The 20,377-nt window shown below is 40.0% G+C and overlaps 1 protein-coding gene across 1 annotated transcript in view; it reads left to right on the forward strand.

Moving 5' to 3' along the window:
- The window catches only part of ASCC3 (activating signal cointegrator 1 complex subunit 3), a 4,485,173-nt gene that overhangs the window by 3,253,425 nt on the left and 1,211,371 nt on the right, over positions 1–20,377 (forward strand). Inside the window, exon 22 of the mRNA XM_044069284.1 lies at positions 15,553–15,721. Coding sequence (XP_043925219.1) covers positions 15,553–15,721 — 169 coding nt within the window. The remainder of the gene's footprint in view (positions 1–15,552; positions 15,722–20,377) is intronic.

The raw sequence follows: 20,377 nt of genomic DNA on the forward strand, positions 1-20,377 counted from the left end.
TGATAGATTTGAGGAAAAAAGTTTATTCTTTTGCTACTAAGCTGTGGTGGTGGTGCTGCAGTAGCATTGTCGCCTCACAGTAAGACGTCCTGTTCGATTCTCAGCTAAAGCGTCTTCTGTGTGGAGACATGTGTGAATGGGCTTACCTTCATTGAAGGTTGTGCGTCAGGCCTGGCAAGTCGGTACGTAAAAATCTACTGCCAATCATTAGCGGACCGGAGTTCCGCTGTGACGACCCCTAACCGGGAAAAGCCAAAAGATACAACAACCTGGAGAATTCTAAACTGACAGGCTCACATGTTAAAGGTTTTTGATGGCTTCTTCTGAAAATAAGAGGAAGTTAACTGCTAATGTTCCTTCTACATGGAAAGTCTTACTTTATATGGTCAATATGTTCGACTTTCCAAAAACTCAAATGAAACAAAAATCTGTTTTTTTACAGGGGGCATGCCCCCCTGCACCCTCTATTTGTGGTCTGCAATTGTGGCAAATTATACATACCAACTCCAAAATTGCACTGGGGGGGGGGTAAATTCCATGATCCCCACTGCACTGCAATCTCCATACAAAGTTTTCAGAAAGTCGAACATTTGGTCCCGACCTTATGAAGTTCGAGTTTCCGAAAACACTTTCATTTGACTTAAACCCTCACAAAACTTATCTGAACATGCCAAAGCTGAGATTTTAAACTCTCTCCCCTTGTCAAAGCTGAGATTCTAAACTCATCCCTTCTGTTGCTGAGGTCCTGAAAAGATTTGATGAAAAAAGAAAGTATTTAGGGGGTTATTTTATTTTTCAACCTTCCTTCTCAAATATTACATATTTTTAATATATAAATTCAGTATTACAGCAAGAAAACTCATCTGTCTACCTACTTTAACAAGGCATATTTATTCCCCCCCACAGTCTGATAATCTCATAAGAGATGAGTAGTTTAAGAAAAAGGGTCAACCAATGTCAAAACGGGTGATGTCCAAGTGATTGTCATGCTATTACTTTTTGTTATACCCACCATAACAGGTCTTTTCCAGGTAATGTTAGGAGCCATTCTAGCAGAGCCTTGGCTTTCTCTCTGGCTTTTTGGGAAGGGGTGGACTCTAGGAGTATCCTAGAGGCAGTATATTGGTCCCGTGTACATTTATACATACTTTCACAAAACATTACGTACCAGGTTTCTTTTCTAGATCTAGGGTAGGTTTTTCAAGGCCCATTCTCTAGGGGACCCTCCTCCCTGACTTTCTAAGCTCTGATAATCTACCTGTAAACTTAGGCTACTGCAACAGTGATCAGATGATGAACAAAGCACAGTTGTGCAAGTAAACTTACAGTAACACATGTTTGAATAGATCACTGTTGTAGTAGCTGCGCCCACCCTCCACCCCCAATTTGTATGCCATGTTTTTTGCTAAAATGTAGATGTATAATATAGTGTGTGCTTGTGTGTGTGTCTGTGTATGTATGTATGTATATATATATATGAAACAATAACTTCTTCTGCAATAAACTTACTATAGAACTCTACGGCTATTATAAAAATGGCAGACATTGGATTAATATTTCGCTCATGTTAAGATCATCAGAACTTCTTCAGAATACAGTGATAAATGCAAGTTACAAGAATATAAAATGACAAGGCATAATAACAATACAGTAACCAATGAAAAGATAGATAAAAAATTGAAACACTCCAATAAGAATGTAGAACAGCTAATTAATAAACATATCAAATATCAATGTATAAAAAACGGTAAAAGGCATGAAGCTAGAGGAGATAAAATGAAGTGGCGGGGTTCAGTTGAACCAACGAAGTGCACATTTAATGTTAACATGGCAAGGTGTTCCAAAAAATAATTGGGCTCCTAAAAACAGAGGTGGCTAACTTCACGGCACCCATGTCAATGGAAAATAGATGCATGACTGCCGAAACATACACCATTGCACTGTACGAACACGTATATAAATGCATGGAACTAGTCATACCTAATAGAACCAAGATGCTCTCCTCCAAAAAAAAAGAAGCCAATCTGGTGGTCCCGTGCCATTAATGAACTCTACAATAGAAGGAAGAAACTGTTGCAGAAAAAAGTGAAGTCCCAAGACTGGAAAAATTCCCTTATTAGCCTCAACAAATAGTTGAGATCCCTCATCAAAACCTCTAAAGCCAGCTATGAAGGCAGAATTGCGGCAGACACTAAAAACAACCACAAAGCCTTCTATAGTTATATCAAGAATCTCCATGGCAATACCCAGGTTTGCTGTGAGTTACTGCACAATGGTACCTCCTATACTGAGACAACAGATATTGCCAACATACTGGCTGACAGATTCAGTGCCAACTTTACCCCTCTCTCCCTCCCTAAAGGACCCGTCACAATACTGGAGGAATGCCAGGCACCCAGCATTACTGAAGCACAGGTTAAAGCGGCATTGTCCAAGGCCAAGAATACAGCTTCCATGTGACCCGACAATATCCCTGGATGTGTTCTACATGAAATACAAAGTGATCTGTCACCACATCTGTGTGCCCTGTTCAATCACAGCCTCACCTCAGGCTTTGTCCCTACTGAATGACACACTGCTATAGTCATCCCTCTCTATAAAGGGGGAGCGACTACAGACCCTGGGAATTATCATCCCTTTAGCCTGACGAGTCTGATATGTAAGGCTATGGAGCACATCATCATAGACCTAATTAACAAGGATATAGGGAATCTCCAGACTCTAGATCCCGCTCAGTTTGATTTTGTGAAAGGTAGATCATGCCTGCTCAACCTGGTTGACTTCTTTGAGTCGGTCACCAGAGCTGTGGATGAGGGCAAGGTAGTTCATACAGCCTACCTCAATCTGGCCAAGGCCTTTGCTATTATTCCGCACTCAGGAATTCTTGATAAACTCACCAAAGTAGGCATCAACCCCTATATCACTAGGTGGGTTGCAAATTGACTCACAGATAGATGCCACAGTGTGAAAGTAGCAGACTCCAAGTCATACTGCTGACCAGTCATGAGTGGAGTCCCACAGTGATTGGTCCAGGGTCCTCTCCTGTTTGGCATCTACTTCTCAGAAGTCTTGGCTAACATGGAGGGACTCTGGCTGACCAAGATCGCAGATGAGTGCAAGCTGGGAGCCATTATTAACTCCCCAAGTGATGTCAACATCCTACAGAAAGGCCTCACTGAGACCAATGACTGGTGTCGAAACCATGGCCTTAAGCTGAATGCCAAAAATGCGCTGTCATCCCCTTTGGGAATAACTCAGTTCCCACTAATGACCATATTGATGGGGGGCCACTGAACATGTTATAAGAGTTCTGGGGACACAGGTTGACAGCAACCTCTCCGACCACCACATTGCCACTTTGGTCAGAAAGTCCTTCTATGTGGCACATCTCACTACCAGGGGTTTTGCATCCAGGAAGAAAGAGGTCATCATCTCTCTCTACTATTCCCTCATTATGCCAGTCATCGAGTGTAATGCCCCATTTGGCATGTACTTCACTAGACATATGCAACAGCTGGAAAGGCCACAGAAATACCTAACTACGAGTATCCTATGCCTTAAACACATGTCCTACATGGACAGACTCAAAAAACTCCAGCTATTCTCTGTCTCATATCATCTACTGAGAGGCGATCACTGCTTGACTTACAAAGCCATGTCTGACCTAACTCTGTCAGAAATCCTACAGCTGAAGAAATCCCAATCCCTCCACAGCACACCCTCCACAGACCTCAACCTTCTTACCACAATCAACAGAACATGCTGGAGGGACAGGTTCATAACCCAGAGACTGCCCGTGCTCTGGAATAAACTTCCCATACATGTCAAGCAGAGCACCTCACTGGCCCTCTTCAAGAGAAATCTTGAGTGGATGGGAAATAGAAAGTTCACCCTGGGGATCACTCCAGTGGCTTTACTTGATAGAGGCACTGGGAGCTAACATTGGGCGGCATGATGCCAGGGCACTTCTGTGGGATAGGCTTGTAAAGGCACCAGGGCCATTAGCCTAGTACACACCTACGAACCTATGAATTCTAGAACTTCCCAAAATCAAGGACAGTCCACCAAAACAGAATTTTTAAGGGACCTTATCCCACCTGTCACTCTGTCAACCCCTTTTCCCTTACAGAAAATCTAAATTTCCACTTTTCTCTTTGCCAACAGATAATTTCAGACAAATGGGCTCTGAAGATCATTCTTCAAGGTTACAGATGGCTGTGGGAGGAAATTCCTCCTTTCCAGGGGGCATTCCCTCATCCAGTTGACCAGACTGTAGTCCCAAGGAGTGATAGAACTAGATGATCATCATATTGATCTCTACTACAGTAGTGTTAGCTTATATAGGTTATCCACTTGAGAGATTCTTGTCACTTGGGAAAAGACTGTAAAGGTAAGCAACTCATCTAAACATGGAAAATGTGAATACCCTGAGGCCTGCAATGAGTTATTACTGAAGTTAGACTCTGTGTGAACACGCTCGGTATAGTGGATAGTCCAAAGGATAAGACAGAGAACTGATAAATGTGATCCACACAAAACCTTAATACCTGAAAACTGGATGAATATGGATGTGATGATGAGCATTTTTAAATCTAGTGTTACAAGGAAACTTGAATGAGGAAAAAAAGGTAACAGGTTTTGAAGTAACAGCATTTTGTACTTGGGCAGTATCACTAACAGGTTTAGGAAAGAAAGATCCAGAACTTGTCTCCATGTACTTTCTTTCTATGGCACTAAAAACATCCTTGAATAAAAACTTTTTCATACCTAGGAAGGATGAAAGAACAGTTGTGTAAGTAAACTTCCCATAACAGCAGATGTTTGAATGACCATTGCTGCAAAGGAGAATTAGCTATAGGAGTTACATCCTGTCAAGGATGTAATAGCTTGTCAGCTTCCAAAGCTTCAGGGCACCTTCCATGCACTCAAGCTATCAGGCAGCTTAAGGTGAGCTGAATAAAGACAAGTTTGGGTACAAAGCCCTTCAGACCTTCCCTGGCAACAGAGAGAGGGAGGCTGAGCCCTGAAAGGCTAATGCTAGAATAACAAAATTAAATGTCCTCACCCTGGCATTAGAAAAACAGAGAAAAATCAAGGGGATTGAGGGAGGGAACAGTCAAGTCAAAATGATGCCTTTTTTGGGGGAAAACAAGCAACAAATGCCAGTAAAAACTGCAGGTCTTCAAATGTCATAACATTTACTGTTATGGGAAGTTTACTTACACAGCTTATTTTAATTCCCTTTTAGCATAAATTTACCAGATGGTTTTGCATACAGTTCAGCAAGTTTGCATAATAGAAGTTCCTTTAAAAACACGTGTACTTTTTTTTCTTGGGTACCTTTTCACCAAGTACAAGCAACCTTTATAACTAGTGGATCAACTCCTGATAAAGAAGGCAATGCAGATGGCACCTTTAGATCTTTGAAATCAAGGCTTTTATTCCATACTATTTCTAATTTCCAAAAAAAAAATGGAGACTTCTAGATCAAGTTTAGATTTGTCAATCTGAAGATGCATTCATTATTATACATCCTCAGGGTCCTAACTCTGAAAACTAGCTCTGTCAGAGAACAAAATTCTTATACTGCGAGCAAAGCTGCATGGCTTTATATTTCAGTTAGACCTCATGGAAAGTATCTAGGACTCCCAGAAGTACAGCACCATTTTCACTGCTCAGCTCTTGGGTCTGTCTACATCCCTTAGTGTGTTTACCAGGTATTCATCTGCAGTGATTGCACATCTGAGAAAACAAAATTATACAATTTCCCTTATGTAGTTTATTGTTTGGGTAGTAGAAGATGGTAAGACAACAGTTTCACCATACAGAACTTACAGTTTTGCTCTTTCAAACTCTGGGGGGTGACAATACTTAGTCTTCTCTGGGCCACCCCATATCAACAACTTTTCTTAGGACTGAAGTAGATTAACTCAGAATGATATGTTCTTCCAAACAAATAGAAATTACATGCTTAAGATGGCCTTTACTGAGCACAGGCGATAACAGCAAGACAGTTCTTTCTAACTGTGCAAAGGGAAAAAGACTGCATTTTTTTTTTTTTTGCTAGTATATGACAGTATTGTTGTTATTTGTAAGAACAAACTTGATTAAACAATTACTCTAACAGTTTTCAAATACATCACTCCCCCAAAAACAACATTAAGAGATAGGTGAAAAAGCAAAGTATTGCATTGAGATTTTACAGTTTTTATATATAACTAGCAAGATGTATGTGAGAACATTGAAATACCAGAATGTCGAATGTCACATGCTCAAGACCATATAATCGAATTGCCAGAATGTCTAACAACACTAAACAACAAAAATGTATGTTTTTGCAGGGGGTCAGCATAAAACCCTCTGTTGCAAATCTGTTTTAAATGCAGCTAAATCCTCAGATTGCTAACCCAATGTAACTTAACATGTACATTTTATCTAAGTCATTTATATGTTTAGCTTTAGCCCAAGTGAATAATTCCCTGGGTGCTCCAACTGCTGCTAGTAATTAATTGTCACAAGTCTGTCTTCCTGCTGTCTTGCTATTGTGTTCCCTCAACATCTGTATAGCTTACAGGGAAAAAAGATCCTTTTCCCATGTCTTCTCTAGCTTTAAAGATTGCCTTTACAATCCCAGTTAATTTTCCCAAATGTGTCATAATGAAATCACTTATGACTCCTACTACTGAGTGATACCCTGGCAACATTTCAAAAATTCCCAAACTGTGAGAACTCCTCCACCTATGCATAATTGTTCACAGAGACCCTTTACTATCGTGAACAGCTGCAGTGAGGCAGCTGTACCCATACAAAATAAGTACAGGACTAACTCAAAGAACAAGCCATCTGGTGGAATCCCAACATAGGTCTTATAATAAAAGTAAGAAAAAAAAAACGTAGAAAACCATGGCCAAAACTAAGAAGTGCAATGTCCAGCAAGGCAAGAAACTCCTCACTCAACTAAATAAGCAACTCAGCAGTCTAACGAAGTTCACCAAAGTGAAATTTGAGGTAAGGATAACATTGCAGGCATAGGACAACCACAAGGCCTTCTTCAGCTGTGTCCTCAACCTCAAAGGTAATACACAACAGTGGGCTGAACTAATTGTAAACAGAATTGCCTATGTGGAGTTGGATATAACAAACCTAGTAGCTGAAAATTTACCTCCAATTTCATCCCTCTTCCCTCCCTACACCAATCAAGCGATACCTTTGCTCATAACCCCCTCCCCCTTGGCTATCAGTAGCAAACAAGGCCTCAATTTACTTTCTAAGGAAAAAACAAACTGCATCTATGGGCCCAGATAATATCTTGGGGAGCCTTCTGAATAGCACAATACCTGACCAATCAGGCCCTTTAAAATTACTGTTCATTATTAGCCTTCCAGGTGGCTTCATGCCTAGGAAATGGAGGACTGCAACAGTTATCCATCTGCACAAGAGTGGGCCATCTGCTGATCCTTGTAAGTACTGACTGATAAATCTGACTAGTCTTATATGTAAAAAAAACACAGAATTATCGCTGATATTATGAATAAAGACTTAGGAAGCCTTCAGACAGTGGATCCAACGCAGTTTGTTTTTGTCAAAGGCAGATCATTCCTACAGAATCTGGTTTTTTTTTTGAGAAAGTCACCAAAGCTTTAGATAAGGGCAGAATGGTACACGCTGCCTGTCTTGACCTGGCCATAACATTCACCACTGTTCTTCATTTGGCAATGTTGGCAAACTCATGAAGCTAGGCGTAAACCCCTGTGTCACAAGTTGACTAGCTAAATTGGCCGACAGGATACAGAAAGTCAGGATAGGGGAGTGTACCTCTGCAAAAGGACATTCACAAGCGGAGTCCCTCAGGGTTTAGTGCTGGAGCCTCTCCATTTTGGCAGCCACTTTCCGGAAGTCAAAGCTAACACCAAAGGTGACTGGTTGACCAAGTTTGTAGACAACTGTAAGCACTGCTCTATCATAAAATCCCCCAGGGCCATTAATATTCTCCAGTACCATTTATGTCAGCCTAATAATTGGTGCCAGAGCCATGGTCTGAAACCAAATGCCAAAAAATCTATAATGTCCTTCTGAAAGTTGGCCACCCTGGGGAGTTACCACATAGACAGTACATCCCTAAAAGTAGATTCTGTAGTTAGGGACTTAGGATCATATGTAGACAGTGATTTAGGATCATATGTAGACAGTGATTTAGCCTTTGACCATCATATGTCTACTCTTGTGAGGGAATTATATTATTATAACCAAAGGTATAGCATCCAAGTGTAAGGATGTCTTTGTCCCTCTTTACTCGGTCATCATTAGGCCAGTCATTGAGTATAGTACTCCCTTTGTAATGTACCTGACCAGGTATACTCAGTAACTGGAATGCCTACTGTTCCTCACAAAAAGAATACATATTCATCACATGGAGTACACAGACTGCCTGAAATCCTTGATCTTTGTACTCATTCTCGTACAGACTACTGAGAGGTGATCTCTGCTTGGCTTGCATGGCATCATCTGATGTAGTACTGATCGATTTGCTTCGCATCCACAAGTATGACAGCATTAAAAATTCCCAGTCAAAGGACCTAAACCTGATCTGCAGCATAAATAGAACATGTCGTAGGGGTAGGTGTCTCATAGACTATCCCTACTCTAGAACAGGCTTCCCATCCATGTAAAGTAGAGTTCCTCCTTGACCTTATTTAAATGCATTCTGGACAAATGGATGCGGAATTGGACATTTAACTCAGACTGGCACCTAAGTCCCTATTGGACAGAGATAGCTTATAAGCACTCTTCCAACTAAACCCAACTAGATGGGCTTGTGTAATTTATCTAGTCTTTTACAAATGGGAAAACATTGCTAGGTTTAAAAACACCAACAACCAGACCAAGGATCACTAGCGATGTACTGATATCTTTCCTTCTCTGTCAGAAGAAATGTCTTCACTGTATTATCAGATGCTTGCCATTTTACTACAACCCCACATTGGCCTGAAGTTACTAGATCAAGGATAACATTTGCCATTTGTGCTGTTTAAATTCTCATAAATAATAATGATTGAGGATGGATAATTGTCTATATGAAGAGGGCACCAAATCATCTGGGCATTTTTTCAGTATGACTGTTATTATGACAGTTGTAATGACTTCATTTACAAATGAAAAAATATAGCTAGGCTTATAAAGACCTCCTAAGGCCATTAGCCTAGTAATCACCAATGAAATGCCTTCTTTCCATAGGTCTCAAAATGACAGTGATTTTCTACTCCAGGGCACTCCTTCCTGTGAGTGGAACATCTCTTCCCATCTTTTTGACAATTTATTTATTGATTTATTAATTGTATTTATTCTTTGCTGACCAGGCTAGTCCTACTAGGCTAGTAGTCTCTTTTCAGGGGAGATCTGAGGCGATATTTATACTTCTAGGGGAAATTTGGCTAGGGCATCGGGAACTTCTGCCTACTCTTTTCAGTAGGTGCTATGGGATCTATTTAATTCAGCTGAGCTACCACCAGTTCCAGCAAACGGGACATTGGTTGGTCGTGTTGTCCAAAGAATCCTGTTTCTAACTAGCCACTTTGACCTTACAGTTCTAAAATACCCATCAGTGTCCAGAAGTCCTAGCCCTCCATACTCAGTTGGCAACATTAATTTCTCTTGGGCCGCCTTTGGCCTTGATTTGTTCAAAATAAATTCCTTCAGTCTTGTCCTAAGCCATTCTGCATATTTATTGTAAAGGTGAGGCATAAATGCTTGAGCCACACAGTAATAATGGCGTTATGAAAATTTTCACATCTTGGTCCAAAATTATGTGCAGATGTATAGCTTTTCCGCTTATTTTATCCACTAAACGTCATATGACAACTTCACTGATTGAGTTAATTTTCTGAATGCTGATGCTCCATGCCTAACCCATAAGATATTCCCATAAAACCTGGAGGCAAATTTCCTTCTTAGCAATCAGGTACCACAGACAGATGGATTTGCATACAGTTATTCAAGGCCAGACAATTACAGAATTTCTTTCTGCACGTTTTTCTCATTAGTGCCATACCTACAAATACTTTATTCTTTTGTATTCCCAGAGACATGGAAACTGTGGGACGAGCTGTTAAGCAAGAGCATAATTTATCACTGCCAGCCTACTTTTAGTTTGGTTGACCTTGTTTCAGGGTAGACTGTTTAATTTCTTCAGCACCTCAAGTAAAACTGGTAAATATAGTAAAAGCGTTACAAATGGTGACGTCTTACTTTTGATGCCCGTTCTATTCATACCCTTGTATTCCCAATGTTCTCATAAATCACCAAAGGCCCCAAATAAAGAGCAAAGAGGACAAGGGACATATCTAGCACATCCCACTTCGTCAGATAAAATCAGTCTGACTTAAATGCCCCCACTCCCCACTATGTAACTGCTGCTCCTTAGAAAACCTGAAATTTTGAAGTGCCATCTTTAAAAAGTCCAGTTCAACAGTTTTGATTTTATTTTTTGTGTCAGGAATAAGGATCTTTAGAGATGTACTGATATTTTTGCTTCCTTTGTCAGAAGAAATGTCTTCACTATATTATCAGATGCCATTTTACTACAAAGCAAAATTGGTCTGAATCTTCTAGTTCCAGCATAAAATTTGCCATTCTTGCTACTAAAATTATCTTAAATAATTATGATTGAGGACAGAGATTAGTCTGTATGAAGCAGGCAGCAAATAATGTGTGCCTTTTTTCAGTATGACTGTTATTATGACAGTTATAGTGACTTCCCTCCATCTACTTTCCTCCAAATTTCCACCAGTATACCATGTCTGCCTTGGGCCTTCCCATTTACTGATGTAACTAGTTGTTGTTGAATTTATCCTTACATTACTGGTTACAGCAGTGAGGCTACCTGGCTTTCCGTTAAACTAGGAAATTGTATGGTTACTAAATATCTTTGCTGTCTTTCTCCATAATCATGCATTTTTCATCCCTCTTTATATTGGTCAATATAATAACCCTTAAAAATTCTAATATTTCCTTGTAACTCTTTAATCTACCAGGTGAATCATCTTTCATCCTATCACCCTTTCCATCCTTTGTTCTGTTAATATTTGTGCGTGCCCTTCTGAGTCTATCTAGTACTGGAGTTCTTCCACTTGAGTTCCTCTATCCTGGCTGTTGATAACTTCTGAAACTCCTTCAAGGTGTCCTTCACCTGTACATTCATTTCATCTCCTCCAGGGTGGTAAATCTTAAAATAGATTAGGTATTGAAGCTTACATTTCAGCTGTTTGTAACTTCATTACCTCATGACAAGAATAGATGGACTTTTTTTCTTGATGGCCACTGAAATTTCATGTTCTGTGAACACTGTGGGCCCTAATTTTTAGCTTCTTGCAGGACCGCATGACTGACAACATGAGTGAAAGTAACCTTATCCTTTTGGGCATATGACTCGTACTTTTCCAAGATTGGTCTAGGTTTCTTCTCTACCCACTAATTCTCTAGGTTTCTTCTCTACCCACTAATTCCCTGACCCAACACTTTGGACTCTTTCCAACTTTAACTCGTCAGGTGTAATATTTATCCAGTTAGTCAGAGGATTTCTAATAAAAGTTATACAGTATCTGCCATCTGCCTTCTCCTTTCCCCTTAACACCTGAGAAATACATTGTTTCCTTCTGTCACAGTCTTCATGTTCGTTTAGCTTTGTCCTGGTTTTCTTCTTGGCATACTCCAGTGACGGATCACTGGACCATGGCTGACTGTTGGGACAGTGCCTGCTTAATGTCTATCGGCCTGTTATTATTTGAATGGATATATTTCTCAAATTGAGCATCCATCTTAACTGACCTATTGTTTAGTTTGTTCATTTTGCACACAGTTTAAGGTTCTTCATCGCTTAGGTTGCTGGAATGGGATTCAGGACTTGTTTCTGAAGATAATGTTGCACATCACAATATAGTTTAGCCTCCCCACCCCTTTTTTTTTAGCTGGCTTCGATATCAGTCCCAACAAGGATTATTGATGGAATTATTTGCAGTTTGACTAATTTTCATTCATAACTTCTGAGCCAGTTATAGAATTTCAGTCTTGTAGCATAAAGCTATAAAACAACCACATGAAAGAGGTGCTGTGCCAGAGGTTGTGTCAAACATGTTTGAAATGGCTTTTTAGTTAAGTCTGTGTCTTTTAGCAGTTGTTTTCTTGGTTGTTTGAGTTGACTGACATGACGTGAGAAAGATAGTATTTGCTTTGAATGGAAATATAGAGCAAACATTTTTCAAACGATTGTTCTGAAGTGGTTGAGTCAGGGTTATCTTAATGGTTACAGTTTTTACCTCATGGAAGCAGGTTACAGTGTTTGATTTTGACCTCTGGTTATTAGTTGTGTTTGTAATAGTCTGTAGGCCTGTAGCCTAGTATTCACCTATGCATCTATGAAGTGATGCCTACCTTAAGTAGTGCTGCTTGACATAAATAGTAACTGTCAAGTCAAAACATTTTTTGTTCTCATTCTGTCAGCCTTGACCATATAGTGTAGAAAATAAATGCTTTCTCCGTTGAGTTTTGGACCTTTATATTCCTACCCTCCTTTTCTGTTTCAGAAACTGCTATCCAAAGCAAAAGCAGGACAAAGCCAATCTAATTCTAATAGCTCTTCCTTTGCTAAGACAACTGTGGGATTATTTTCTACTGAATATCCGGCACCTTCTACTGCCATTACTTCTGCATAAATCTTTACTGACATAGCAGCAGGGCAAGATTTAAAACTGAATATAGCATCTTGAGGACAGATTTTGATTCTGACCAGTGATTGATTTTCTTATCAAGTGGTACACAAGCTGAAAGAGACTTGATATATGAAAATCTTGTTTTCAAAAGTCGTGATTGGTTTCATGAACTTTTATCATGAGGTTTGGATGCTTTGCACCATCAGTTTTCCAAGACACTGATTTTATGTATTTGATTTCAGCTGAGTTTATTTATCCATAGAAGGTCATCTTTCTCAATATCTTCTTATTTAACAAATTTTCCACAGGATGTATCATATCCAGTGGTAAAAGCTTTCATTGATGATTTTCCTTAAAGGAGTTTTACACCTATGGCTTTCCAAAGGTAATATTTTTTCCCACAAATGATTTGTAATGTTGACTGTATCACCGTTTTATCCTGCAGAATCTGCAGTCTGTGGGAAGGATTTTTTTTTTCATAGCAACTGCTAGGTCTGGCAAAAAAATTCAGTTAGATTGTCCTCTGTAAATCTCCTTAATTTGTTTTTCATGATTAGTCTTAGTACTAGAACTACCAATTCTCTATGCAAACTACCAGTGTGATGGAGAGCATGTTTTACCTGGTGGATGTTCACGGATATCTTAGATTTACAAGAAGAATCAAAATAGTGAGAAAGACTAATCAATCTTTGTTTCTTGAAGCCAAGGGTACCCGCTAGTCTTTTATCACAAGATGTTTAAATCACTGTCTCATTGCATTGCCTTTTGTTATGACAAACATTGACAAGCCATAGCAAATGCACATTCTGCTAAAGAAGCGGCAACATCAGCAGTAGCATGTATCAGAACTGTTTTAGTGCAGCATGTTTTAGAACTGGAAATTAAGTTGGATTCATAGTTTAAAGGTAGGAAAGGATTTGGAATGCCTTTGTTACATGGGATTCTATAGTTGTCCACTTTCCTTGGGTGTAATAGTACTTCCCTAGACTCTATCTAGGTGTTATAATCTGCTGTTAAAAATAAGTCTCTACAAAATAAGATTGTCCAGATGTAAGTATACTTATTATATTACTAAATCTTTGATATTCTTATTCTGTCCAGACATATTTTATCTATTATTAATCTGTTATTTACCTTATTTTGAAGTCTCCTTAGTTTTATAATAGCAGCTTGTGTCCATCATAATACCTAATGGAGGCTTAAAGCACAGAATAGCACTGCTGGATGTATATGAGTGCCTAATGCAATTTTGATGAGTCTAAATTCTGGCTCTTCTCGCACAGGAATAGCTAAACCTTTCATATGGAATACAGTAGTTGTGGTGAAAACTGACTGGGATAATGATCAGATAGGCAGGAAATAACCTAAATGTTAAGGTATACTGTTTGTTACCATTATTCAAAGATCTTATGCTATGTTAAGTATACTCAGAACTGTAATGCCTTCTTCCCTTAATGCTAGTCCTCAAATGTGTGGGCCTGCTAGTATCTTGCGTGTATTTTTGGCTCTGAATAGCACTGCTCAGTTTCCTTCTCACTTTCAAAGTACCTTTCCAGTGATTATAGCAGGGATGCCAAGGACTTGTGTTATTTCAACAGACACTCAAACAAGATCTGACACTTGTTATTTAGGGAGTGGGTACCTCCCCCAGATAACAGAGATGTGGATATCTGAGTGTTGGTTGTCAACCCCCTGGACATCAGAGGCAAATGCATTCATAAGTTATAAATGCATAGCCAGGATTTGGTTTTAGATCAGAACCAAAATCACCTACTTTGAAAGCAATTGAAAAAATATGACAAATCCACATCCCTATCATTAGAAGGTGAAAGAGACGTCAGTGACAGTGCATATTCTGATCAGGTATCCTGTATAAGCTGTGATACGGATAACATGATTGTTTAACTTTTAGTTCTTCTCTTGTAAATATGACTTTCTGTGGAACAGTTAATTTCATGAAGGGCTATTTTAAATGGCCTACTGAATGTTTTCCTTTTCAAAGCAAACGTATGCAAACCTTTTTAAAGCTAGATCAGCCTAAGTCTGTAGGTGTTATAAACTTTGTTTCCTTGCATGTTTTTTCTTGAAGTGGGATAGGAAGCAGGTGCTATGCCACCTACTGTTGCTATGGTTTTTCAAATGCCTAACTTGTGGGATTTCTTATGCCGTATTCTTGTTTTTGTGCTCTGCTGCTTTTCATTTCATGCCACCTGACCTGTGGGATTTACTGCCCTGATAGCTGTGAATATGTCCCATTGTGAACTGCTTTCAGGAGGTGCCTTAAGTCTCATCTTTTGAATAAACTTTACATTAGCCCAGGCGGTGTTTATTGATATCAGTTTTGTTGTTTATTTTTCTGTTATATTTTAAGGTACTCTGCTCATTTATATTTATTGCACTGTGACTAAGTATAGACCTAGAAATACATCTGCTTGATTTGATTGCTTTATTAAGCTTTGAAGGAGTGTTTATATCCTCCTGCACTGGTGGACAAGTCATATTTTGATGGTTCACAGTATGTTTTTCTTTCATGTCAAATGAAACAAATCTGTTGCAGTTTTGTGGTTGCTGCTTCCAAAAGATGAAGCTCTGTAGTTTCTGCTGTCAATAATATGTTGACCTCCAATGTTACAGACAGTAGAACTTGTCATCTTTTCAGCTACAGTGGAAATGAGCTGCTGGATGCTAGAGAAAGTGGCATAAGCCATAGTTTTGAAAACCAAAAGTGAGAGAGAGTCCATTATCTTGTGTTAGGCTGAGTACTTTGCATGTGTTTACTTTATGATGAATATTCCAGACTTCTCATTTTCATAGTTTTACAGTTCATACCGAGTTTTCTACTTTATAGGTTATAATCAAGGAGCCCCAGATGTTGGTATTTACTATACCAATTTTTGAGCCTCTACCCTCTCAGTACTATATTCGGGCAGTATCTGATCGGTGGTTAGGAGCAGAAGCTGTGTGCATCATCAATTTTCAGCATCTCATTTTGCCAGAGAGACATCCTCCACACACAGGTAACTGCTTTATCAAATTATTATCTGAAATATGCTTGGTGTGCTTTATCTTAGTACATTCTCTTTTCCAGGAGAAAGGAAAGACTAGTTTCTGTTTGTAAATGTTGTGTTGCATTACTTCTGTGGCTTCCTTTGTGTCTTCTACATAATGGATTCCAAGGATACCCTCAGAGGACCCCACTGAATGAACTACATCAGCAGAGATTTAGGAGATTTAGTACCTTATCAGCAGTTTATTTTTAAGGCAGGTTCAGTTAAGACTCTACATCTTGCTCTGAGAATTGTCCATTTTTTATGACATTACAGATAGCTTGTGGCTAAACATAATGCTGTTTCATCTCTAAAGCCGTATTTCCATCATGTACGTAAAGCCTCTGCTGTGGGAGGAATGTTTCTTAATTTGCTTTTGGTAGTCTGTTGTTGAGCTGTTATAGTATTTTCAGGTAAGCTTATTTACATATGGCATCCCTTGTTCATCCATGCACTGTGCCTTATACAATGTGTGTGTGTGTGTGTGTGTGTGTGTGTGTGTGTGTGTGTGTGTGTGTGTGTGTGTGTGTGTGTGTGTGTGTGTGTGTGTGGGGGGGGAGTGGGGGTGTCCAACATTTTATCCTAGTTCTTTCTTGCTGATCTCATAGTTTGGATTTCCCCCTACTATACCTTGTTATTTAAAGTACTGTCATCCAGTATCTAAGATGTATAGGCCTGTTGTGTATGGTTACCAGATCGAGGGTTTTTGCTGGGGACACTGTTTTTGGCATCTATGTCTCTGAAGCTAAGACCAACATCAAGGTCCTCTGGTTGACCAAGTTTGCAGACTGCTGCAAACTAAGTACAATCATAAAATTACTCAGAAGGACAAATACCCTCCAAGAAGGCCTAACATAGACCATAACTGGCACCAGAAACACCAACTAAAGCTTATGGCCAAGAAGTACATAATAATATCCACTGGGAAGATGGCTACCCCTATAAACTACAAAACTGATAATACACGCCTAAGAGGAGAGCAGTGGTCAAGGATTTGGGAACACAAGTAGACAGTAACTTAACCTTTGACCATAATGTGTCTGTGGTCCAAGGATATGATTAGGTCTAAGGATGGTCATTGTTCCATTGTACTTGACCCTCATCAGACTAATTATTGAGTACAACACCCATTTTGGTGTGTACCTGACCAAGCTTATGCCACAACTGGAGCATCCACAGACATTACTCACAAAAAAAATACAGGAGTGTAAACAACATGCCCTATGCAGACCACCTCAAAGCCGTATCCCTGTACTCAGTCTCCTACAGACTGTTGAGAGGCGATCTATGCCTGGCCTACAAAGCATCCTTGGATCCTGCTCTGGTGGACCAGTTGCACATTTGTAAAGCAAATGGCATTAGAATTACCCAATCCAGGGACCTAAACTCCATCTACAACTTAAATGGGACATGTTGGAAGGACAGGTGGTGTCTCAGAGGCTATACCTTCTCTGGAACAGGCTTCCTATCCATGGGAAACAGAGTTCTTCCCTAGCCCAATACAAGAGTAACTTGAACCAGTGGATGGAAATAAGAACTGTACCCCTGATTTCATCAATGTCTGTAGTAGACACATGCAGCTTTGTAAATGCTTGACCACCCATGCCCAAGCCTTATACCCCTTAAAATAACCCTAGGGTATCAAAACTTCTCATATACACTTGGGAAGCCTAGCTAAGTTTAAAAACGCTCCTGGGGTTGTTAACCTAGTAGTCACCTATGGACTTGAGCAAACATCCTGCAAATGCTACCTTTATTGTATGAGACCAGCACACAAAAACAGGTGGAATCATGTTAATCTGCTGAACACATTTACTCAGTCAGTGAAAGACACTTTCAGCAAAAAGGATGCAAGCTTTTTAGGGGGCAAGTCCCCTTGCAACCCCATGTTATGGGAGACCCCCAAATATATGTACACACACAGCAAGTCCATGGTTGCACAACAGTGGGGAAAAGGACAATCTCACTAGTCATGGAAATTAGTTTCCAGCAATCAGTATTCAACCAAGCGACATAAGGAATGAATACATTTGGATGACTGACTGTCTCACCAGCATGAGTGTGGTAAATTCCAAAATTTCATCATAGCAATCCATTATTTTAGACTGGAGCTGAAGGTCTTCATCATCTCCCAACAACTGACTGACATGGATGACCAGAGATAGGACCAATCAAAGGGCCTCTTCCACTAACCCAACATGTTCACAGAAGGAAAGGGACCCAGAACTCATACACATAAGCCTCCAGACCTAACTGCTCTTCTAATTCCTTTTCTCTGGTAGCAGCCTCTTCTCCCACACTAAATTGTTAAGCATTTTCTGTCAATGTTGTCATCCAAGTCCTTGATTCAGAAAAATTAAAAGTCAGCCTATTTACTTGCAAACAGTGTTGGTAGTGAAACAGCAGGATTCCTTTCGAACAACTGGGCTCATGTAGGATAGTTATTGCTTCTCCAAGATGTAAGGAGTTGGACACTCAAGTGTCTGGCCTAACTCTTGGTTTGAACTCGGGCTGTAGAATTTTACTTTCATTTCTTCCCCAAGGATATTAGTTTTTTTCTCTTAAGGTTTCATTCATCCCCATTGGCTCTCCCCAGCTTTTTTTTTTTTTTTTTTGCTGGCCTTTGATCATTACTGCCCTGTGGTACAGCTTGAGAACTGGTTAACATGTGGAAGAAGATGAAGGGCAGATGAGTTTGAGCTTGTTTCAACAGCTAGCTACTACCACAAATTTAAGCCCACTTTAGTAGTACAAACCTTGCTCCAGTCATTGGTGCACATCCTGTCCCGTGTTTCACAGCAGCCCTGCCTTGCATCAGGCATTAGCTGAGCATTCAGCTTTTCAGTACCGTACATGTAGTAGGAGATTAAGGTCTCCTTTGTTTCCAGACCTCAGCATTTGCAGGCAAGGTAGTACAGTAGTTCTTGTTTTAGAGACTAACTCACGCAAACTCAGAGTAATCCTGGGATTTGTTTCTTTGAGAAGGACATAAACTGTTCACAAAGTCCACCCTAGAGTGATCATTTGACTTGTGCTCATTATCTAAGAATTGTTTGAATGCATACTTGGGACAGACGAGTATTCCCTCTCTAAAACCTATAATTGTAGATTTTTATGGCATGGAAACATCCCAGTTTGAGATCTCCTAACAATGTTGACCAGTTGTATTGTCCCTCATCAAAACTGCTAGTGTACTGTATTGACTCACCATACAAATTCAGACTTCTGTATTATTTTGTCTACTCTGCATATATCTGATAGCCACAATTTCTGGTCACTTCCCTTCCAAAAAGGAGTAAATGGCCCCGAACACATTTAGCAAAATAGTGTAATCCTTTGCCACACTGACCTTCCTTGGTATCAACATATCTCACTTCAGATGGTCTGAAGCTGGCAAAAGCTCTTTCTCGCCATCAAATATTTTTCTATTTTCAGTCATCTTTAGAAGAATGGGCCTTGAGCAAACCCTGTGCCCTCCCTCACACAGATGAGAGTGTGGCCATTCAGCAAATGGTTAATATGACATTTAAAATGGGGTTCCATTGATCTCATTGCATTTTTGATGAAGCAGTTGCAGTGGCCAAGACTCTTATTTGGCCATTAGCGCCTGCCTTATAAAGCTGCCTGGGTCAAGCTGTTGTCCTTCCTTTCACAATGAGCTGTATATGGCCGTGACCTCCATTCTTTTTCTGTTATCCTCCTTGGTCAGAACAACTAGTCCTTCCTGCTTCATATTGCCTGTTCTGCTTTCCAAAACAGTATATGTCAGAGGAATGATAGCTGTTTGCCAGCTAGACATCACACATGACTGTCTCTGTACATTTTTCTGTATACTCCTAACGCTCCTTCACCCTAGAGTTCATGCTGCAATGTGCAGAGCTTGCAGAACTCATCACTGTGTACAAAATCCTCACTTCTGCAATTCCCATGGCACATTTTTCTACCCATTTCCTTCCCTTGCATCAGTGCTGGTTGACCTCCACCAGAAGCCATTCTTGGATGGAAATCCCCTTGCATCACAGCCTCAGTTTGGTTGAACTAGCATTGGCTACTCATTCCCATGTCAACCACCTGGCTATTTTGGAAGTATCCCTATGGACCAGAAAGTTGCCCTTTTGGTTGCATCTTTTAAGCTTGACACTTTATTTAGTGAATCTAATTAGTATATCATTGAAGATTTCCAGAAAAGTGAGGAGGGTATTTTCTGCATTTAGTGAAGCCTTATCTTCTGTGTACAAAGCGAAAACTGATACTCTGATGTTGTCATTCTTCATCTATTCTTGACTGATGGGTTATGGTTCTGATCCTCGGAACTGATCCAGCCATTATATAGCTCGCTCCAGCCAAACAAATCTTGATCTAATAGTCTACCCATAATTCCCCTGTCTGTGTTACCTCAGATCAAGTTTGCATACTTGTAGAACAATAGAAGGAAACTAATTCCAAATGAGGAAGCCGTATCCAAGGAGTGTTCTAACAGAAACCCAGGACAGCAGGTCGCTCCACCAGAAATCCACAGGAGGGGGAAGGAGGGTGGGATGTCCATGAGGCCGATCTCTCATAGAAGGACTTCCAGAGCAGCAGGTACATGTGTGGCCATAGAGAGAGCTACCTGGATGCGCTTAT

The sequence above is a fragment of the Protopterus annectens genome, chromosome 1.part0 (assembly GCF_019279795.1).
Source record: "Protopterus annectens isolate FY-2018-M chromosome 1.part0, PAN1.0, whole genome shotgun sequence".
Classification (NCBI taxonomy): domain Eukaryota; kingdom Metazoa; phylum Chordata; order Ceratodontiformes; family Protopteridae; genus Protopterus; species Protopterus annectens.